Source organism: Ambystoma mexicanum, chromosome 6p, assembly GCF_040938575.1.
Source record: "Ambystoma mexicanum isolate Mex_15411 chromosome 6p, UKY_AmexF1_1, whole genome shotgun sequence".
Taxonomy (NCBI): Eukaryota; Metazoa; Chordata; class Amphibia; order Caudata; family Ambystomatidae; genus Ambystoma; species Ambystoma mexicanum.
The window spans coordinates 581,331,238-581,352,064 of record NC_090935.1 but is presented as its reverse complement, the minus strand read 5'-3'; the positions used below and the strand labels follow the sequence as shown (position 1 = coordinate 581,352,064).

The window sequence follows — 20,827 nt, the reverse complement described above, 5'->3', positions numbered from 1 at the left end:
TATCTCCATGCTACAAAATATGCCTGGATAATTATTGTGCTTGTCCGCTTTACCAAATCCCCCCCCTTCTTTTTTGAACTATGATTATTGAAACATTTTGTCCATAACAATTGTCTGGTTTGAAATGATGTACATTATATGATATGCAATCAGCCTCAGAGGAAGAGCATGGTTACGCTCGAAACACGTGTCAGGCTGCATATGTTCCAATTAAAATGATCTGCAACTCAAGCAGTCTACCAACTAATTACTTTTGGCGCGGTGTGACTGGAACCTGTGTTGTCACAATGTACCTTACAGTACAGCGCACTTGGATCTCATAGTCATTTCCAAAGACCCTAGATACTCTCGTATGACTTTTTGGGAGATGTGCAGATGTGTTATGGACAGGGCTTGTGGCAGTTTATCTTTTCATGTAATTTTAACCCTTTCCTGCCATTTTAACCTCGCTTACCGTGTTTGGCATGAATAGGTAGCCTGGCTCCAAAATGGCCATGCCACGAGGTTCTTTGTCCTGTCTTTTGGCCATCTTGCCCCTTTGTCTTCCTCGGGTCGAGTCGACCCAGGTCAGTCCTTATTTGGTAATGCAGTTTCCTGCGAAACGCCAACCTGTCGCGGGCTTCTGCATGCCTTGTGTGTGTGCCTCCAGGATGTGGGCTGAGGTGTCTGTCCCCAATACACTGGGTGCCAGAGAGTCTGGAGTGCTGTGAATGCCTGGGACCACCACGGTCCACGATTGGTCCACGTATGGAGTGTGTGTTTGTGAGCAGATCTCCCAATGGGTCCTCTCCGTTTTGGCACAAAGAGAACTTTGGATAAGAGGTGGCTGAAAACACCCATACCATGTCCATCTCTGGAGTTCTCACTGAACGAAGGATAGGATCCAAGTATCCTGAAAATAAGAAGGCGAGTCGAGGAACCGCTGGAAGGTTTGGCACCCTGAGCCTGCTGTCGTCCCGGGGGACCCCTCTGCATCTGGTCGTCCTAGAAGGTCTGCGAAGACACTTCGATCCATTGGAATAGTGGGACCAACTATTTTCGGCACCTTCAATAAAACCTGCAAGTAAGCCTTCTGGGAAGTGTCCCTGGGCCAACGAGTAGGCTGGCCAGCTTACGCAGGACCTTTTCTCTGCTCTGCCGTCGTTTCGAGGAGGCCCTTGAAACTTGGTATACTGCTAGCTCTGTGTTCCCTGCACCCTCACACCGAATTTCAAACACTTGGCATTCCGAGATCTGAAGTGAGACGAGTGCGCCAGGACCGGAGCAAATGCGGTTACTGTGTTGCCCAGCTGCGGCAACGATCTTTGCAGGTGCGCTGCATTTGTGACCCTCTTGCCCCTGAAGCCTGCTGCAGTGAAACTAGCCTGATCCTTCCATTAGGAGTGGAGAAATCGCCACTGTCCCGTTTGGGAATCATTACTGTATCTTCGGAATGAAAGCCGCAGAGCCGTCATATTGCCGCATTTGAACCTGCAACCGAAGTGGACTCGACTGGCGAAGTTTGGTCTGGAGTGCACCAGGGGTCGGTGAGTAATCGCATCCCTAACCGGTGGCCCCTAGCACCTCCATCCATTTTTACGCACGAGTGGCCCCTGTGGGTCCCTCTACTGTCCAGTGCTAGTGCGAACTAGCGAACTATTCCCGAACCTTGGAATCACCTCTGCCTTCAAGCGGAGGCCCTCCTCGAATAGTGGGAATCTATTCTTCATCGCCTCACCCACCTACCTGAGCTGCTAGAGACCCCTGAAGAGACCCCGCTTTGCCCATTGGAACAACCGTGTGTGCCTGCACTACATGTACTATTGAGCATAAGGCTCCTCTCTTCTGAGTGATTGGACTGCCTCTTAGTTTGGTGTGTGTTTGATGTTGAAGGGGACTAAAGACTATCTGCACTGCCTATTTTCCTTCCCCTCTAGGTTGTGAACATAATGCGTGCCTTTAACCCTTTAGACACCAATGGTCTTGTATATGCCTTGTATTGATTGTGTTGTGTTGGTTTGATAGTATTGCTGTGATTCTTTTACTGTGTGTCGAGTTACAAAGGCCTTGTAATAAATGTGTTTATATTTTTGACATATACACCTATCTGGGAGTCATTTGTAAGTGCCCTTGCTCTGTGTGCTCATTGAGGTCTTTCAGTCACCCTCACACCTCCTGAGACTTAGTTTTGACCGCAGACCATAGCTACCTTGATTGGTCTGGCTTGTCCAGAGGTTACCCTGTTCCAAGAAACTAGGCCGGCCTTCTGAACCTCTGTCCACCAGGTCAGAGTTCAGAAATCCATAATAAACGAAAGTGCACTGATACAGAAAAATGCTTCAGCTTCAGAGTGGTGCAACTTTTTCTTACTTCGGTGTGGGTGGGATCTGGGGCTTGTCCCAGCGAGCAAGTTAGCATGAATTGCAGCTCGCTTTTTGGGACATTATTGCACTTATCCCTTGGCGGAACACCAACCTGGGGAAGTACAAGGATTGAATTAAGGTCAAGGTCGTGACCAGGATTTAATTTGCATGGTGGGGCAGCAGGTGGGTATGAGGCACGGTGAAGATGGGAGAATCTGGAAAGTACATAATCGTAAATGATGTGACTCCGAGTGGAAGCGTGGCATGACTTCAAGATTTGCACATAAATGGAGCAGGTGTGAAGAGAATAGGGGAATTCCTGCTTCAGAATTGTGGGACAAGGACCTGCTCACAAACTAGAGGGCGGTGGTGGCCGGTGCTTAACAAGAATCTCGTTCAAATACTCCAGGCCGGACTGGGACCAGAGAGACAACAGAACTTCTGCATTTACCTATGCAGTGGGCACAAACAAAAAGCAGGTCATCCTGCTGGTATGGAACGTCAAAGGCTGCATAATAAAATCAAATAACGTAAGATTTTGGCGTAATGCGATTCAAAACCAACTTTGTGCTTTTGCAAGAAACCCCATCTCTCAAAAACCGAAAATGATAAATTTGCTGGCCAATGAGGCCTAGCTTGTTAATGAGACTAATTCAGCTTGGGTGCCAGGGGAGGATGGGGACGAGTTTGTGGAGGTTTCATAAAATCGATGTAACTTGCCAATGAGCGTATAATCACAAACGGAAATGGTAGTTAAGCAAATACTGGAAGGGGAGAAAATTATCATAGGGCCTAAGAGTTATATGAGAAGCGGTTAAAAAAATGTTTAAACTACGCAGCTATTGTGGGAGGTATGGACATGGTCCTGAACAAGAGGGCTGACATGTCGGAAGCTACAATTCGTCCACTCACTAAGCCTTTCTTACCTGATTTGACTCATATGTATGCCTGATGTAGCCCCCACACCAGCAGGTGTTACCTTGCCAGTCCTGTTTTCTTACCTGAGTTGACTGATGTGCATGCCTGATGTAGCCCCCCGCACCAGGAGGTGTGGCTTTGCCAGTCCTGTTCTCTTACCTGATCTGACTCATATGCATGCCTGATGTAGCCCCCCCGCACCCATGAGTATTGGCTCTGCCAGTCCTGCACTCACACCTACTTTGTCTGTAACCATATACGTATTCATGCACCTCAGTAAGGTATTATACACTTTCTGTAACTAGCGTCTAGATGACTCTGGGCTTTGTGCGCTGTAAAAAATGCAAAAAATAAATAAAATAAGATGGCATCCACAATAAAGACTGTATGTAAGTGTTACGTCTGAAAGATATTTGGAGAGGATTGCATCGGGGAAGGATCATAAGACGTTCTGGTCGCCGGTTCATAACTCGTCATTAAACATAAATGTAATGCTGGTGAGTCAGGAATTATACATTAGCGTATAACACTGTGATATTCTTTTGAGGACACTGCTTGACCAATCACCAGTTGTTACTGCTTTGGTGGTGAGTAAAGGATGGGTCTAGACTAAACACGGAGATTTAAGTTGGAAGCAATTACATATGGCTCATTCAGCGATACGGTTCCCGAAGAGCAGATAGAAAACTTCATTGTGACAATCTGGATTGGGGAGGTGGAGATGGGTGCAATTTGGGGCACCTTAAATCTTTAATCAGAGGGGTATGCATCTCTTTGGAATTTTAAACGCCACTGAAAAATAACTATCCTAAACTGCTGGGGCCATTCCCACCAGTGGATAGAATACACAGACATGGCCAAAAGGTACCCTTTAGCTGGGATCTGTGAATTGAAAGTTAAGTTTGATGAGACAGCAGAAAAAAAAGAGTCAAAATCATGGGGGCACATGTTGCAACAAGGCTATATGTGCTTGGAGAGGCTGGGAAGACTACCGAACCAGGTACTAAAAGGAGAAAAGTGCAATGCTAGTGAGATGGAAATATGAGCACATGATAGGGAACTTAACAAGGAGCAAAGCAGACTTTGTTCAGATATTCCACTATTTCTAAGAACAACGATACACTTCTGCGATAACTGTAGACCTCAATGAATGCTCCAATGTCCCAACTATAAGAAACTGACATATAAGGTGCCTGCCCCCGCTTTTACCCACACAGCAGCATTGCTGTGTTTGGACCAGTAGTAATGAGTTAGTAATCGTTTTACGGGTTATAATGGGGGTAAACGGACTCGCAGCCTGAGTTAGTGGCCTGAGCAAAGCGAGGGTGGTTAATGAGGGCACCGGGAAGTTTACCCCTGGTATAGCTCATGGAACACGTTACTAATGCTATTAGCTCCCCCTGTTACCGGTAACGTCGCGCATGTCCCGTTCAATTGATGAAAATACTTTTCAAAGATGGCCAACATATTTCCATGGCGGCCGGAAAAGCAAAATGTAGGGAAGATGGTGCAGCAGCAACAATCAGGTAGTTGGGCTGGGGAGGGGGTTGAGAAAAAACAAGGGAGAAAGCAGGGTCGGGACAAGATGGTGGTCCGCGGCGGGAGAGGCAGCTTGCGGGTTCCATGGAATGCGGGCTGAGATCAGAGGTTTCAGCCCGCAATCCGCGTAACCTGATGGGATGTGCCCCTGCCCCGGGTGCTAATACACATATGCCACAGGATACCATTATTATTGCCTGATCTGAAGATGTAAAATGTATCTTTTAAAGGTGCATGAATAAGTAGGCGCAAATAATATATTTTTACTCGCTTATAATTATCTCCCATTAGGAATGGCACTTATTTTATTACTACCAAAAATAATTTTACTTCCAACTTTGAAAACCTGGGAGTAAAATACTCCCATTAAAAATCTTATCAAGGGCACTGCTTGATAGGTTTGTTGTACCGGTAGCCAAGGGCGGTTCTTAGAATTAACAGGAGGAAATCACAGTCTTTCAAACTGGGAAGGGGTACCAGCAGGATCGCACCCAGTAACCCATATTATTTGCCAGTGCTATGGAACAGCTTGCAATTATGCTGCACAAGAAAATTACAGGAAAGTACACATATGTAAGGCAAGGTGAGTGTTCTAGATATATGCTGATAATGTATTATGCAGACATCTCTGCCGGCTTAATACATTATATTTAGAACTTTAACATGGCACTTGACCCTAGAATAGGTAAAACTCTCCTGGACTCTAGGGCTGATTACAGGAACTCGCTGGCTCCCATGCGCCTCCTGCATGAGCTGCAGTTGGTGGATATATGGAGGCTACGGAACTCAACGACCAGAGACTACACACATTACTCTCACGTACACATGGGTTACTCTTGCATTGATATGCTGCTGGCCTCCACCTCCCTGGCCACTTCCATCCCTGAGGGCACCATTTGTGTGATCTCTGTTTAGGACCATGCAACGGTACCACTCTCTCTCTCGATGTCTGGTCGTCCTCCCCCAAACCGTAGGCCCTGGAAATTCTATAACCTGATCCTCAGGAATACGGTTATCCGACAGGAGATTGGGACAGCTATCACCACTTACTTTGAAAATAACCTCACGGGCGACGTGGGATGCTATGAAGGTGGTAGCTAGACGGGAGGTCATAAGCCTTACCTCTTCATACAAGAAAACTAGAACTTGCTTGCAGCGGGACCTAGAGGAAGAAGGCTGGCGACAGGAGACCACACACAAGCTCTCTGGTTCCCTCAAGGCAAGGCAACTCCTAAACGTAGCCAGGTCCAAACTTAATGCCCACCTAGCGGAACGTACATCTCAGGCTCTTCTTACGGTCAAACAGTACAACTACACCAGAGGGAACAAAGCCAACAAGATATTAGTCCATATATTCGATAAACATAGAGTCCACAACAATGTTCAAGCCTTACTTGATGACGAAGGGGCGCTCCTCCTCAAAGAGGAGGATACATTAAATTGTGCCCACAAATATCACACAGAAGCAGCATCGGAATCCCCCCCACACCCCGAGCACGTAAACCCTGAGGGACTACTTGGGGTCTGTCACCTTTCCGGCCCTTGCTGACACTCAGCTCACGCAACTCGAACCACCGATATAAGTCGCGGGGGTTATAAGGCTTACTGTGAGATCCACACTTGACCCTCACTTGGCCCGACTCTAACTCTTTCCCTTAGGCTGGCAGGGTAATGCCCACAGTGCTCGAAACCTCCACAATCTTGATTCTGAAACCTAACAAAGATCCATGCCTCCTCGACTCATTTCACCCAATCACCCTCATCTATATAGATGCTACATTATATTCCTAAGTCCTAGCCATGCGGTTGATGGTGGTTCTGCCAACCCTGATTCATTTGGACCATACTGGTTTTATCACTCGCCAATGCACCCAGGATAACACCTGTAAGGCCCTCAATTTGGTTAAGATAGCGGTTAGGACGAAGAAGAAGGCCGGCCTCATATCCCTCGACGCCCACAAGGCCTTCGACCGGCTGGACTGGTCTTAGCTCGCAGCTGTCCTCCAAAAGTTTGGCCTGAACCGAAATCCCGACAGTCGGTCCTGGCCATATACACGGCCCCAGTGACCCGGGTCTTACCTAATGGCAAGTCCACCCCCCCTAATTAGAATTAGCAGAGGCATTAGACAGGGGTACCCCTTGTCCCCTCTCCTGTTCGTCCTCTCTATGGAGCCCCTGGCGGCCCGCGTACTTAATCATCGAGACATTCGATGTATCTCTTATCGGAGTCAGGAGCATAAAATATCCTTATAAGCAGACAACGTCTTGCTCTCTTTGACAGAGGTGTGGCACTGGATTCCTGTCCTGATGGTCGAACTTGAGGATTTTGGCCATGCCTCTGTGTTCTTATGTCAATTACAATAAATCCCTCAGTCTGGTGATCGCATTAGTGCCCGGGGATGTTGAAATCCTCGCAGATATATGCCCAATTAAATGGAAGCAAGACCATATTGAATTCCTCGGTGTTAACATCCCAAACTCCATGAAATCATTACACTCCGCCAACGTTCTCTCTTTACTTATGGGGGTGGAATCAGATCTTAAACTGTGGCACAAGCAAACGACCTTGTGGCTAGGGTGTGTAACGGCAGTTAAGATGACCATTGTTCCAAGGCTCATCTATCAATTCTTGGCTCTACCCATCGCTGTCACAATCCAAAAACTGCATGAGCTATAGGGGAACATTTTGGCTTACACCGCAAGCCAAGGGTGGCTAAGAGGGTCCTACTGCGCAAGGAGAACTTGGGTGGGCTGGTGGTCCTCAACATCTACCAATACTAGCTGGCCTCTTACCTCTCGAATATCTTTACATGGGGACAGTTGAGGGAGACCCTGCCGTGGGCACAAATTGAACAGGCGGCATCCCCCTGAAACAGCTGCCATTTGTCAAACTGAACAGCTGCCCGATCAGATCTGCGCTTCTCTCGTCAACACTCCACACACTTGCATACGAGAACCTGGCAACGAAACAAAGGGGCTCCACCACGGGCTTGGGCCCACTATCTCCCGTGGTCAACAACCTTGAGTTTACTCTATGGAAAAATGCTGCAACATTTGCGGCTTGGACTCAGACAATTCTTCAGGGTGGGTTGCCGGCTCACCTTCGAGGAATGCAAGCAGTTATTTTCATTACAGGACGGGGAAAGGTTCTGGTACCTTGAGCTGCACCACTGGGGGTGTCACCTGACTGTATGGCAGAGAAGCACCAGAGACCTAAATGCTTTAGAACTTACTTGTTTGGTGGGCAGATCTCGGGCAGAGTTTCAGGGCTTTATAACCTGCTGGGCCGCTTCGACACCCAGGAACGTTTGCCATATATGTCAGGTTGGCAGAAGGATTTGGGTGCGGCCATTGGGGAGGACTCTTGACGCCATGTCTGGGAACGCAACCACAAGGTCTCCAAGTGCACCAAGGACAAGGAGTGCCAACTTAAACTTTGCTACTGATGGTACTATGCCCCAGACAGACTCCACCGCATGGACTTTTGGGAAGTGTTGGAGAGGCTGCCAAGAAAGCGATACCTATTTCCACATGTGGTCGCTATGCACCAAGGTTCAATCTTATTGGAAGGAGGTCCTCTCACATATCAGATCCATGTTAGCAATTGACCTGGCCTTAGACCCCTTGATTATTTTGTTGTGAGATTGCAGGGAAGTGCTTTACCCTCTCACTCGCCGCAATGTTAGGCTTCTCACTCACCTTCTTCTTGCAGCCATGATCTGCCTGGCCCCAGAACTGGAGAATTGCAGATGGGCCGGTACTGGGCATGTGGGGGTTGGGGGGCGAGGACTATGGGAGATGTTGGCTTCTGAGAAAATAACAACCATAACAGAAGGGAGGTACTCTTCTTGCATGGCAACCTGACTTCCCTTATAGACTATACAGAGGAGGCCTATCACGGTGCGCACAAGCCCAAACTATATAAATATCTACCTCTACTCTAAGATTGGGAATGGACGTGTGTGCTACCAGTTGAAATGTTCATGACAGTGTACTACAATCTATGCATACAGGTTTATCTCTTATGTGCCTTCGCTTATCGCAGTTTTATGCTATCCATTCACGCCTGTACTTGTTATTTGTTTGGCCAGGACCGATGTTTGGTTGAAGCTCCGCATTGCTACAGCAGGCCGAATATCAATCGTTAAAATTATAATAGTACCGTGTCTGCTTTACTATTTTGCCAATATTCTGTATGTATCCCAGAAGGGAATTTTTATATGGTGTATAGCAATGGTCACAGGGCTGATTTGGGCAGCAAAGTTCCCACCAACTGCCACCAAAATCATGGGTCTATAACAGCAGAATTATGGGGAATGGGCCCCAGACAGTTATACCTATTTGTAAGAACCCTATTTTAGCACACAGTGAAATGGATAGATGCAGAGGCTGCAGGAAAGCATGTAGGTATGGAACAACAAAGGAAAATGGGTCAGAAAGTTATGGTGGTTTTATCCAGAAAAATTGGCACTAATGACACCCTGCCGGGTAAAATCATGGATTTATGGCGTAAAACGCTGCAAAGGCTGGATTCCTCTACTCCATGTTATACACATTTTTTGCCCATCTGGGGATAGGGGCAAACAGGGTGAATTGGACCACCTTAGAGAACATGTATTGGGATGGGTGTACAAATCCAAAGATGACACCCTGGAAGAGAGAAATAACTACAAGCCAGTTGCTGCCAAATGGCACCCCCTTTGATGCACTCCGGAGGGGTAAGAACCCCAAGTGTTTGAGTGAGTTTTGAAATAATACGATAAAATATGTCATCTATAGTGAATCGCAAGTGTCTCTACCTGAGTAACACAATATTTAACAATTGTATACATCTGTCCGTGTATGCTGTAACAGAAAACAGAATAACACGCACAGATTGTATTGCATAGAAACAAGTATAATATAGTGTAGTTCTGGAGGCTCACTGCCATCACATAATTCATATAAAAAATAAAACAATGTAGAAAGCACAACATGAACAATATAGTCTGTTCCTTCACAAATGATAATTTAAACAGAGCAAATGATTATGTTGCACATCCATGCACAATTCTGTATTTCCAATACACTAGTGCATGAATAATTCAGTCACATATGTATGTATCTCCTAATACACTCCAAGGATGATACAAAATTGCCAACGCATTTTGGATGACAACAAAAATCCTTCTTCAGGGCCTTGGGGTACTTAGCTTCCTAGGCGTGGTACAACATATTTCGGCAATGCATCTACAAAACAATGTAAAACATTATATGTCAATGTGAGGCTCACTATAGTACTATTTACTTAAAAAGAGGGGCTAGCTCAAGTCAGAACTGAACTCATTGCCATCTCATAGTAACTCGCCAGACATCACTCTGGACCTGTGGGTATAGGGAATAACAAGAAATTACGAGGTAAGCTGCTTAAATGGTGTATCATAACATCAATTAAACTCAGGAGATAAAGAGAAGCGAGTCAACACTTACCTGACACCTGGTCGGAAGTGATGGAAAAATTGTGTCTGCAAGGATGGTGGAATTAAGTACACTGTGGGATGGAAGACAAATGTATAAGTGTGGGGTCTAAACCGAATCCACACCTCTCCAATAGAGATGACAACATCACCAGTCAATATCACGAAAAATGCACGGTATTAAAGAACAATACCAATGGGGAATCGCGGCTTAAATATACGCCGCCAATACCAAACGAGGATCTGCTCACCTGGTGCATAGATACAGTGTAGTGCAGAAGACAGGGTCCCGATCGCTGCTCAATCGGACCCAGTACTGTTAATGGCGTTGCCTAGGGACCCCTGTGCATGCACGATGAATTGCTAGGTGAACGTCGGCCATCTTGGTGTGGGCCACACAGGGGCTATGTTGCCATGGCAACGCAAAGCCCTAAGCCCCGTTGTATCCAGTAATCGAGTCGTGAGGGTATAGAACCTAACAGGTTGCTCGGTAGAATATATTAAGGGAAGGAAGGTCGGAATGATGTGATATGGTAATGCTCAACCTGATTAATTCCTAAATATCAAGGAAGGGGGAGGAGCAACGTATCCGGAACAACGTCCAGTCGGGTGCCCCGAGAACCCCTAATCACAATGATGTGTAGGTAAATAGATCGATACATTAGATAATGTATATGTTTAATTGAAACTTTAAGTTTAATTAAACTTCCATGAACATTTAGTGCCCCCCTACCTTTTCCCTACCCTGGAAGAGAGGCCTGACAAGGCGGTGATGTGATCAGGTATTCCCAGGAGCCGGGGGAGAAGGAGATGCTCAGCTAATGCAGTGCCCCCTACTCTCCTTTAGATTTCAAGTGGGTGGGATGCATAAGCTGATTACCACCATTTAGACCACCTTATTGGACACCAGCAGAGAATAATGGGTAATGAAAGAATGGGGCATAGATGTTAGGATGCAAATTGTGGATACACTCTGGACAGAGGCATCTGTGCTTACTAAAAGTGTACCATTAAATGCTAGATATTGATTAATACATTATGGAGTTATGTACTGTTATATTAGGCGGCATCTAATCCATACCTAAAACCCCAATTAATTAACTAACCTTTTATAACACGCTTAACACTGTAGACAAGTCTCTAACTATCAAAACTGTGTTGCTGTGCATTGTCTTGCTTCCAAGACAAATGTGCTGCACCTCAGTTATTCTCCCACCCTGAATATAGCCCTTGCTGCCCATTGTGCAAGAATCTGGATGCTACCTTTTATCACCTTATATGGGAATAACTTAGTGTTGGGAAAACTTACGATACTAGGGGTAAATTAAACGATTGATAATGGGAGGGCATTACTGGACATTACTGGGAGACTCCGAGCAGTTTTTTTTTACCATAATGGTGCTGCTGGGTAAACGCCAGATAGCCCTGCTAGGGATAAGAAAACAACACCCTAGTCACATTATAAAGTAAAAGGACACGTCTCTGTGTAACAAGAGAACTGAGACATGTTTGCAGCTTGCACACCTTAAGCATAGATCGATAGATTTCTGGGATGGGTTTTGCCGTGTTATGACAAATAGGGAGCCCAAAGTGGATGACAACATGCAAAGTGCAGATAGCTAGGTTTAGTTATGATTCTGTAGACCAAGTCCAGGCCACCTGACTAGCATGTAGAATGGCGTATGTGGTAGCTGGTGTACGGGAAAGATGTACACATGCAGGTGATCGTTTTAATCCCTGGAAGGGTGAAAACTGTTCTACAAGTCTGTGTTGAGTTCTAGAAAACATTTCTGTTTCTAGGCTGTCGGTGCATTTGGGTTAATGCACTGTCATCTTTTATTGTATACCATGCTAAGTGTGCTCTGCACATGTATTCCCTCTGTCATCAGTTTATGATTCAATGGTTGCATAAACTTAAAAAAGTGATGACTTATAATGAGGAGAGAACCCCAAATCCATCAGCAAGCAAGGCCTCGATTTCACCATTGAACTGGGTTTAAGAATGGAATGTCACGTGGACTTTCTAGGTGATTCAACCGACTGCAATGGGAGGAACATCCCCCCCTTCCCTCCCAGTGGATGCGCGTTAGTTTCAAAGTCTTATCCTCCAACCATGAGTGTGTCCACTGACATTTTATGCTTGACCTCATGGTTCACCAACCTATTTTTTCCAAAGTAAGCCCCCATTCTGAGCGTCACAGGAAATGTAGTCAAAGGCACCCTATAGCATGGAGGTGGAGCGGGAGTCTTTCATTTAACGTTGGGGAGGCACTTGAGAAACATTTAAAGTTAATAGGCTTGCCAGTAGTGTATACCACTGGACATATCAAATAGGAGTCTAGCACACAGAGCTCCAGTGCCAACAAGTTTTCTGCTACCTGGTGACCAGGCAGCCAATCGTGCTTTGCATGCACAGTGAACTATGCCGCTGTCCTAGCATGTCAAGTCCTGGTTCTGCGTTCTCGACGCTGTGGCCAATCAGGTCACAGCAGGCAGTGACACGTCTTTAGGAGTCGGCCATTTGGGATTTTGCTGTTGGATTGGAGTCTGGGGCACTGAGGTTCCCCGCCACCCAAGGGGTGCTATGATCAGGAACCTCACAGCACCCTCCTCCTTCCATTGTCAATTAATAAACAAAATCTTGCCCAATCACAAAAAGAACAGGGTGTGTGTTGATACAAAATAGGTTTTGTTCCCAATCTTAAATATTAAGAGTGGCTAATGAGATACAATGCAAAAAGCATCACAAGGATGCGAGTCAGTCCCACTACATAATGTGGAAGGTGTGCACTACTGATGAGAATCTGGAACATATCTCGCTCATTCTTAAATCAAAATGTCGAATTTACAATGCAATCGATCATGCATGCATACTTCGAATACAACAGCTTTAGTGAAAACCTGTGGATTGATTTGGGTCCACGGGAAAAGCCCTCAAAGTGGAGAGTTGCAGTGTTCTCCAGGCATAAAAAGGTGAAATTAATATCCAACAACCTATTAACCTATCACGAGAGAGAAAGTAGCAAGAGCCGTCATATCAGACTTTTAGCTGGACTTCGGGCTGAATCTTTCTAGACAAAAACTTTACATATATAAAACAGTGGCTTGAAAATGAATGCTTATCTTTATACCCAAAGCAGATTGTTGTGAAAGAATATATACTAGGGACCCGATTCATGGAAATTTTTGCACGGTTCAAAGTGGCTTTGCACTGCTGAAAAGTGACTTTGAACTGTCTACACAAACCCTGATTCGTGGAACTGTGCAACGTGTATTTGTTCAGTGCAAAGTCATTTTTGCATAGATACACTTATACATCGTCTTTCCTGGCTGTGTCAAGTTCTTTTTTTTAAATTAAAAGTTCCTACAAGTTTACGCTGCCATAAAAGGAAAACACAAATGGTAAATCAACGTGTCAATTTTTTGTTTTACAAGCGTGTTAATTTTAAATTACGCTATGAAACACCTCTAGCATATATTTTATCCACATTTATTCTACATTTTCGTCATTGTCCACAATATTTTCCTCTTCATAAAAATCATTATCTACACATGGTTAAATGCCTTGTATAATAGTAACTACAAGAGCCCAAAGTGTGTATTTATATTAAATGATACCTCCATACTTACTGGGCTAAAGGCAAAAAAGATCAAATCCACCAATTAAGAGTAACTCTGTAAAAGTATGAGCAGTCAGCAAACAAATGACACGGGTGTGCAGAATGCTGCACCTGACCTTCTTAAATCGACATCTACAGTACTAGTAAAGTATGGGGTTTTGACCCTCAAGGGTATTTCATGCTGGCCAAACGCAAGTATGATGCCATGGAAAAATGTTAAGTCTATACCGTCTGATAAAAATAGATAGATGATCAGTGATGAACGTGTATACCATGTAACCAACTGCTCTTTGCACACACTCACAAGTGTGCATTTCAACACACAGCATTTGAAGACAAGAAGTGGTCAACACTTAAAAGGGAAAGCGGTGACAAGGGCCAACAACAGACAACCTACCAGCTCCAGCAATCGGTCTTTAGTCATGTGGCGGAAATGTTTATTTTGTGGACTAAGGGGTCGGTCTTCTAGTTGGAAAAACATGGTTACATGTATAAATAACAGGGAAAGTTTGGTGGTGGTGGTCCCCTTACTGTCTTGCTATGAAACCGAGAAAAAAACAGAAGCTTTCTATAGAGCAATTCTAAAACTATTTTAAAGAAATTGTTTTGGAACAGGTTGTCACATATGTTAAATCACAAAACACGACTGCTTAAATGCAAGTGTTTGGTTAACAGCTTAGTTATCTCATTTTACAATGCCAGTATAAAATGTAGGCAGCACCTCTTAAAATGTTCGATATTCACAAACAAACAAATATATGAATCCTCACAGTGTTACGGGTAAATGCAATGAAAGGGAACATTAGGCTGTTATGCTGGCAAGATGAAAGACGGCGGCATGCCTACAGCCATGCATATGACTTTCCAGGAACAGCCGTCAGCGCAGGCATGCAATGAGCCCCCAGTGCTTCTAAGAAGTGTCGCCTGCAATACAAATGATGGCTTACCCCATTTTGCAAAGATGAAGAAATGCTCTGTAGTGGTCTATACAGGGGGCCAGTAGGGGGGTCCTGGTCTGTACAGTATTGCGATGGTTTGTGTCAGAGTCCAGCAGCTGGGGGTGTCCGAGGACAGTTCCTCCCGTGGGGTACGGGGGAGTGCGGGAATCCGAGCGCTCAGAGGCCTCGAACTAGCAAGGACTCCATGAGCCCGGGATTTGCAATCAGGCGGCGCTAGGGAAGAAGCGTGGCGCCTCGGCCCATAGTGTCCCGATCCAGCTGCCCACGCTCCTCGTCCCACACACCACAGCAGACGTACCGCCCCCTGCATGCACCGGGCGCGCGATCTGCCCCAGGGAGACGACAATGGGGACACAGCTGCAGCACCGACTTCCAGATAGCCCACGGGCTTCAGAGGCTGGGCAGGGCAGGCAGGCAGCGCGCCCCCGGCAACATCAGCACCATCCCCGGCGGCGCCGGCCGGGCCGCGCAGGAAGCCATGTCAGCCCGCACGGGCCCGGTAGCTCACATCTCCAGAGCTGCTTCGTCCGATCCGCTTCAGTGCCGCCCACAGCGCCTCATGTCCTCTTGTGGAGACGGGAATCCGCCAAGCAGCCCCTGCAGAATGGAAGGAGAGGCAGCGATCAGCGCGTGCTCCGGGGGCGAGCGGACACGCTCAAAGGGGGTGGGGGAGCATGTAGCGGCCATCCCAGCACACATCACGAACACATACACCCAAACGGCAATGATTCTTACAGTACCACAAGAAGCTGAACGCTCCAAGAGCCTAGCACGTCAGCCAGATGCCCACCTTCCACACACCGACCCTGTGCTCTCCTCCAATCCTGTCTGTTCACATGTTTAATAACTCCTTGGGCCCATGCTCGGACTGGCCTATAGGGCATTAGGCCCATGGCCGAACCACATACACAAAATGCTGGTGTGTGCACGTTTTCTTTGGTCAAAGTGTGCCACTGTTGCTGAATAAATATTCTTTAAAATTCGAAATTTGCATCACACGTAATAAAAAAAAATCCCCCTTGGTTGCTATTCAAACAGTGTTACAAAAGGAATGAATAGACATTTGCATGTGTGGGCCACTTTTTCATTGGTGCCCGAGATCATTTTATGGCCCAGTCAGAACCCGCTTGGGACAGATTCATTTGTAACTCATCATTCCTACACCCAACCTAACTTCTAAGCTATCAATCTCCTTTCCACAATTATAGTCTTCCTCAACGGAATCTGCTTAACAACAGAATGACATTACTAAATACCATCAGTGCTACCCTGTAATTCCTGCAGTGTAGTTCCATCATCACAGGATCCCATTGACACGAATAGCAATAACGGTGTAGCTTTCCCATACACCACACCACAATGAAACCCAAATCGCCTCTCCTTTCCCAAATTACCACACACTTACTGTTCCACTTCCTGAGAAACACATGCCACCCCCTAGCAAACAGGAGTGTAATGCATACTAAACCGTGACAGAGCCATGCCGAAGCTGATAGCTTTAGCTATACCCTAACATGCCCCCCTCGCCATTTCAAGTCAGCAGCCAAACAGGTCTTGCATAAATGTCCTTTAATAGATCTTGGGCCCTCACATCAGTACATAAAACGGCCACTGAAATGCCAGGCGAGCACTATATCAGACATATATACATACGTTTGTAATTTACTTTTAATTATCCTCACTTAAACAATATCATCATGACAATCTACTGCAACCGAAATACCACATCGCCATTCTAACACATCTTCTGCCCACACATCATTAGCACCATCATTCTAACACAACTAAGATCATCCACCTCACTCAGGCCAGAATAATTGAACACATCTTCCAACACCCCACCATCATCATTCCAACACAGCAATTTAACAGAACCAATATCATCATACACCTCACATTATCCTTTTCAATCTAACATAAACAACAGCCTTAAGTCATGCTTTTTCTCCTTTCACTCTTTTTGGGTGGGGCGTAGCATGCTTTTCATGTGGCCTTTCAATTTTTTAACGGCATGATAGGGTGGAAAACAATATCCTGGAAGGTTCCCTAAAGCAATGCCAGATGGTATGATACATTCGAAAACTTCCAGCTATCAGTCGCTATAATTTTTTTCCTCTCAAAACCAATATCATCTCCTCCACACATCATTATTTTCATCACAACACCTAGAACACCTTTCTCACCAGTTCATTGTTGTTCACCTTACAAAATCAATCTCACCACCCACCATATTTCATCATAATTCGAACGGAACCAACATTCACATTAGAACATCATCATTTCAACACAACCCCCAATGAATTCTAATAAATCCCAAATCCACATCATTACTCATTCTAACACAACAAACTTTTTTACCGTCATAGGCCTTAACTTAATCTCCATCATTAGAAATTGCCAGGAGGTGAGAGCTAATCAGATCCTGTCTTTAGTTTATAAGAGCCAGCCCAGCTTAAAAACAACTGCTAGCAGCAGCTACCTTTCACCCCCCCATGCAACTGAGGCCATACAAAAATATCTACCTGGCATGTCTGTGTTCTTGGGAATGTGTACAAAAGTTCAGAGTGTGGAAGTTAGATTTGCGACTCGATATGTACACGCTCCTTGTTCCCCAGAGATGGATCCTGCTAACTGAGTGATGTCTCATACCAACAAGTTGCTTTTAGCTCCTGCTCTTCAAATTCTTATTTCGACATCTGCATTCACATGTAACATAACATGCATTCCCCTCCTCATCCAACCATAAAGATAAAATAACCTCCCCTCACAACACTATTGTCAAAACTACTGAGCCCTCGTCAACATCACCCTCGCACCACTATTTTTATTTGGCATTTGTAGCGCACGCCGAACCCGCAGGTATCTGGGCGCTAGAAACAGTAAGTACAAGACGAAAAAACAGGCTACAAAAGGTAAACGGACCACAGTTAGTGTGGATAGTGCTTTCTAGGCTTTGTGCAAAGAGCCAGGTTTTGAGTTTTCTGCGCAAAGGGCCAGGGGGAAGGGTCAGATCTGAGGGCCTTCCACTGTTTGCCATGACTTGGAAGCTGCGTCCCCCTGCCTTAGCTCTCTTAAATTTAGGTGCAGTGAGGAGGTGCCAGGTGGATGCCCGGGTAGGTCTGTTGGAATAGGGTGTGGCAAATTTGTTGGAGAGGTACTTTGGGTTGTGTTGGTTAGGCACTTGTGCGTGATGGACAAGGTTTTGAATCGGATGCAGTCCAGGACTGGAAGCCAGTGGACGTTGCGTCTGGCTGCAGATATGTGGTGTTTTTCAAAATATTCAGTGCTGCTCGTAGGGCATTATTCTGTGTGACTTGAAGTTCTTTGCTATTGCTTGCAGATGAGCCTGCAAAGAGGGCATTGCAGTAATCTAGTCTTGAAAGTATGAGGGGTCTGGCTAGCGTAATGCAACTGTTGGTGGTTAGGTACGGTCTGCAGGCATTAATACGTTTGGCAGTGTACGCTGCCGAAGAGGCTGTAGCATTGACTTGTCTGGTTAGAGAGAGTGAGGAGTCTAGATAGACTCCTACATTTTTCACTTCCTTCAGGATGGTTATGGAATTCCTGTCCATATTGAAGGATTTGTAATCGTCATCCAATTTGTTGAGTCAGGATTGGGTCCTTACCAGGAAGAGTTCATGTTGTCCCATTCAGGTTTGCATGATTAGGTAAATTGTATTGAGGGCATTGGTGTAGTCTTGTGGTTCCTAGAGAGGATCTGTGTATCATCTGCATAGTTGGTGTAGCGCCTTGTTCCTCAAGCGGTCAGGGGCTTGTGAAGATGTTGTAGAGTGTAGGCAATACACACAAGCCTTGACACTCCTGTGACCAACAATTATATACAACTTAGTAATTGTCGTGAGTATAGCACAAAGAACAGCATCATACCCCATCTTAAACTAGCATAATTCTCCTGACCCAGTTGCCATTGTTATTCACCATACAGTGCCAGAAGCAACATCCTCACACTGCCATAATCAGTAATTTACCTCCTTCTTTGTTATGCACCATCACAATAAAATTCCTCAAATCACTGCAACATCAACATCTTTTAATGACAAACCCAATTTTCTCACACCATCACAATCAGAAGCATCACCCCAATAACCCTGTGAGGAACTTCAAGGCATGACTATCTTTATCAGTACCCCTGTATTTAGAAGCATCCTTCCGAACCATACCATCAGGATCCTACCCACATCTCGGACATCTTTCTTCTACCGAAACATTCACATTACCATCTTACACTAGCCACTCAACAGCATCGATCATCAATAGCACCCTGCAGACATCACCATACGCCCATCCCCTTGGGTATTTGTACTTATTTGAAGAAAAGGGATGGCAATTTCGAGCAGAAATGACCTACAATAAAAATATACAAATGGAGGAGGCATTCCCCAGAATAGTGTATGTGATATAGCAGAAGGATGACAATGTGGGGTGAGCCGGTTTATGAGTGTGTGAATAACGTGAGACTACTTACGACAATAACCACTTTACTAGTGCCACACTGTCACCAACAACAATGCCATGATTAAACCAAGAACAGGTGCAACAGGGGTTAAGTCTATAATTTTCGGTAGCAGCATTGTTCGACTACTATCCGCATTCACATCCCTCGAACCAGCAGACACATGTGACTTCCACCATCATTCTCACATTGATACCATCACTAGGATCCGCTTCACACCACCACCACGCTCCCGCATGCCTCCGCCTTCCTGGTGTCCCTACATACCGCCAGACCTGCCCCCTCCGCCCCACATCCTTCCTATATGTGCAATAGGCGAATAATCCGATGGTGGGGGTGGGATGTGACATCCACAGTCATCAATGTCACATCCCACCGCCTACAGCGCGCCGGGATACTGTACCCGGAAACACACGATTACTAAATGCGCTCGGAGGACCGAGGTAGAAAGCGCAAAGGGGGAGGGCGGCACGCACGCACCTCACAACTGCCGCAGCATCAGCGTCGAACACCGAGGGGCTCAGCCAGCCCCACGCCGCTGGGAAGAACCGAATACCTCCGCAGCTTCTCCATCCTCCGCTCCTTGAACGTTTTTTTTTTTTGGTCAATGAGCGACGTCAACGCGTTCTCCGCACGAATGTCACTGGTGCTGACGTCACGCTCCATGCGGGGCGGATGACGTCAAAGGGCTGCGTGCTGCCGGAAGTGCTTCTAAATCTGTCTCGTTTGGCAAATGAAATATTCTGGGATGAGGTGAGGTGACGGACGCTGCAGATTGGCCTGATCTGTGCTAAAGTTACTGTTTGATACAACGACAATCAGCCTTTCCTCTCTCCCCGAAACCCTCAGAGTGACGGAGCGTATGTCTTGACCACGGTGGTAGCACTCTCAGTTTAACATTGTACTCATGCTCGTCCCTATTTTAATGAAACACCACCCTTTCCTTGTTTTTCAACATTCATTTGAAACACCCCTTATTCCCGAAATCAAGGAATCCATAAACAATCACAACACACTGATTCTTGAAAATGTCTTACCTGCACAAGACAGCCAGACATCTCTGTGTATTGCCCTACTTGTCTTCACATCACAGAATTGTTTCACACAAGCATATTCTGAATAAAATGTGCAAGTGTGCATGCATTACACTGTTTCAGGCTTATGTGATGCAGGAATTGACTGTGGAGAATACACAGAATGAGGGACTTTGGAATGCTAATAGCCATTTCCCAGTGAGCTGTGACTTGCCAGGAAGTGGGGCCATTAGCACTCTCCATTTCACTCTTGTGTCTGCCCCAGCCCAATAATAAAAGATAAGATAACAAAGGAACAGACTTGGGGAATGACCTGTGACCTATGTCTTTTACCATCAGGGTACTTCAAACCCTTGGTTAGTGCCAAACTTTTGTTAGTTTTTGAAGGAGGCAGACCTCTGTTTACACTTCAAAAAAGCACCCTTTCAGCTTTTTTGGGGAAGAGGATGCTTACCACAGAGCAGTTTAAGTGCAACCACCAGGCC

At 45.8% G+C, this 20,827-nt stretch overlaps 1 protein-coding gene across 3 annotated transcripts in view; it reads right to left on the bottom strand.

Annotated features, from left to right (window-relative positions):
• Window positions 1-19,941, bottom strand: part of HOMER1 (homer scaffold protein 1) — a 1,117,839-nt gene extending 1,097,898 nt beyond the window's left edge. For 2 of the 3 annotated variants that reach the window (XM_069627411.1, XM_069627413.1), the window contains exons 1-2: window positions 19,789-19,941; window positions 14,823-15,431 (exon numbers count right to left, since the gene is read on the bottom strand). In XM_069627411.1, the coding sequence (XP_069483512.1) occupies window positions 14,823-14,827 (5 nt within the window). In that variant the 5' untranslated portion in view covers window positions 14,828-15,431; window positions 19,789-19,941. Of the gene's footprint in view, window positions 1-10,268; window positions 10,330-14,822; window positions 15,432-19,788 lie in introns of all 3 variants that reach the window. The other variant, XM_069627415.1, reaches the window with a different exon arrangement.
• Window positions 19,942-20,827: the final 886 nt, after the last annotated feature.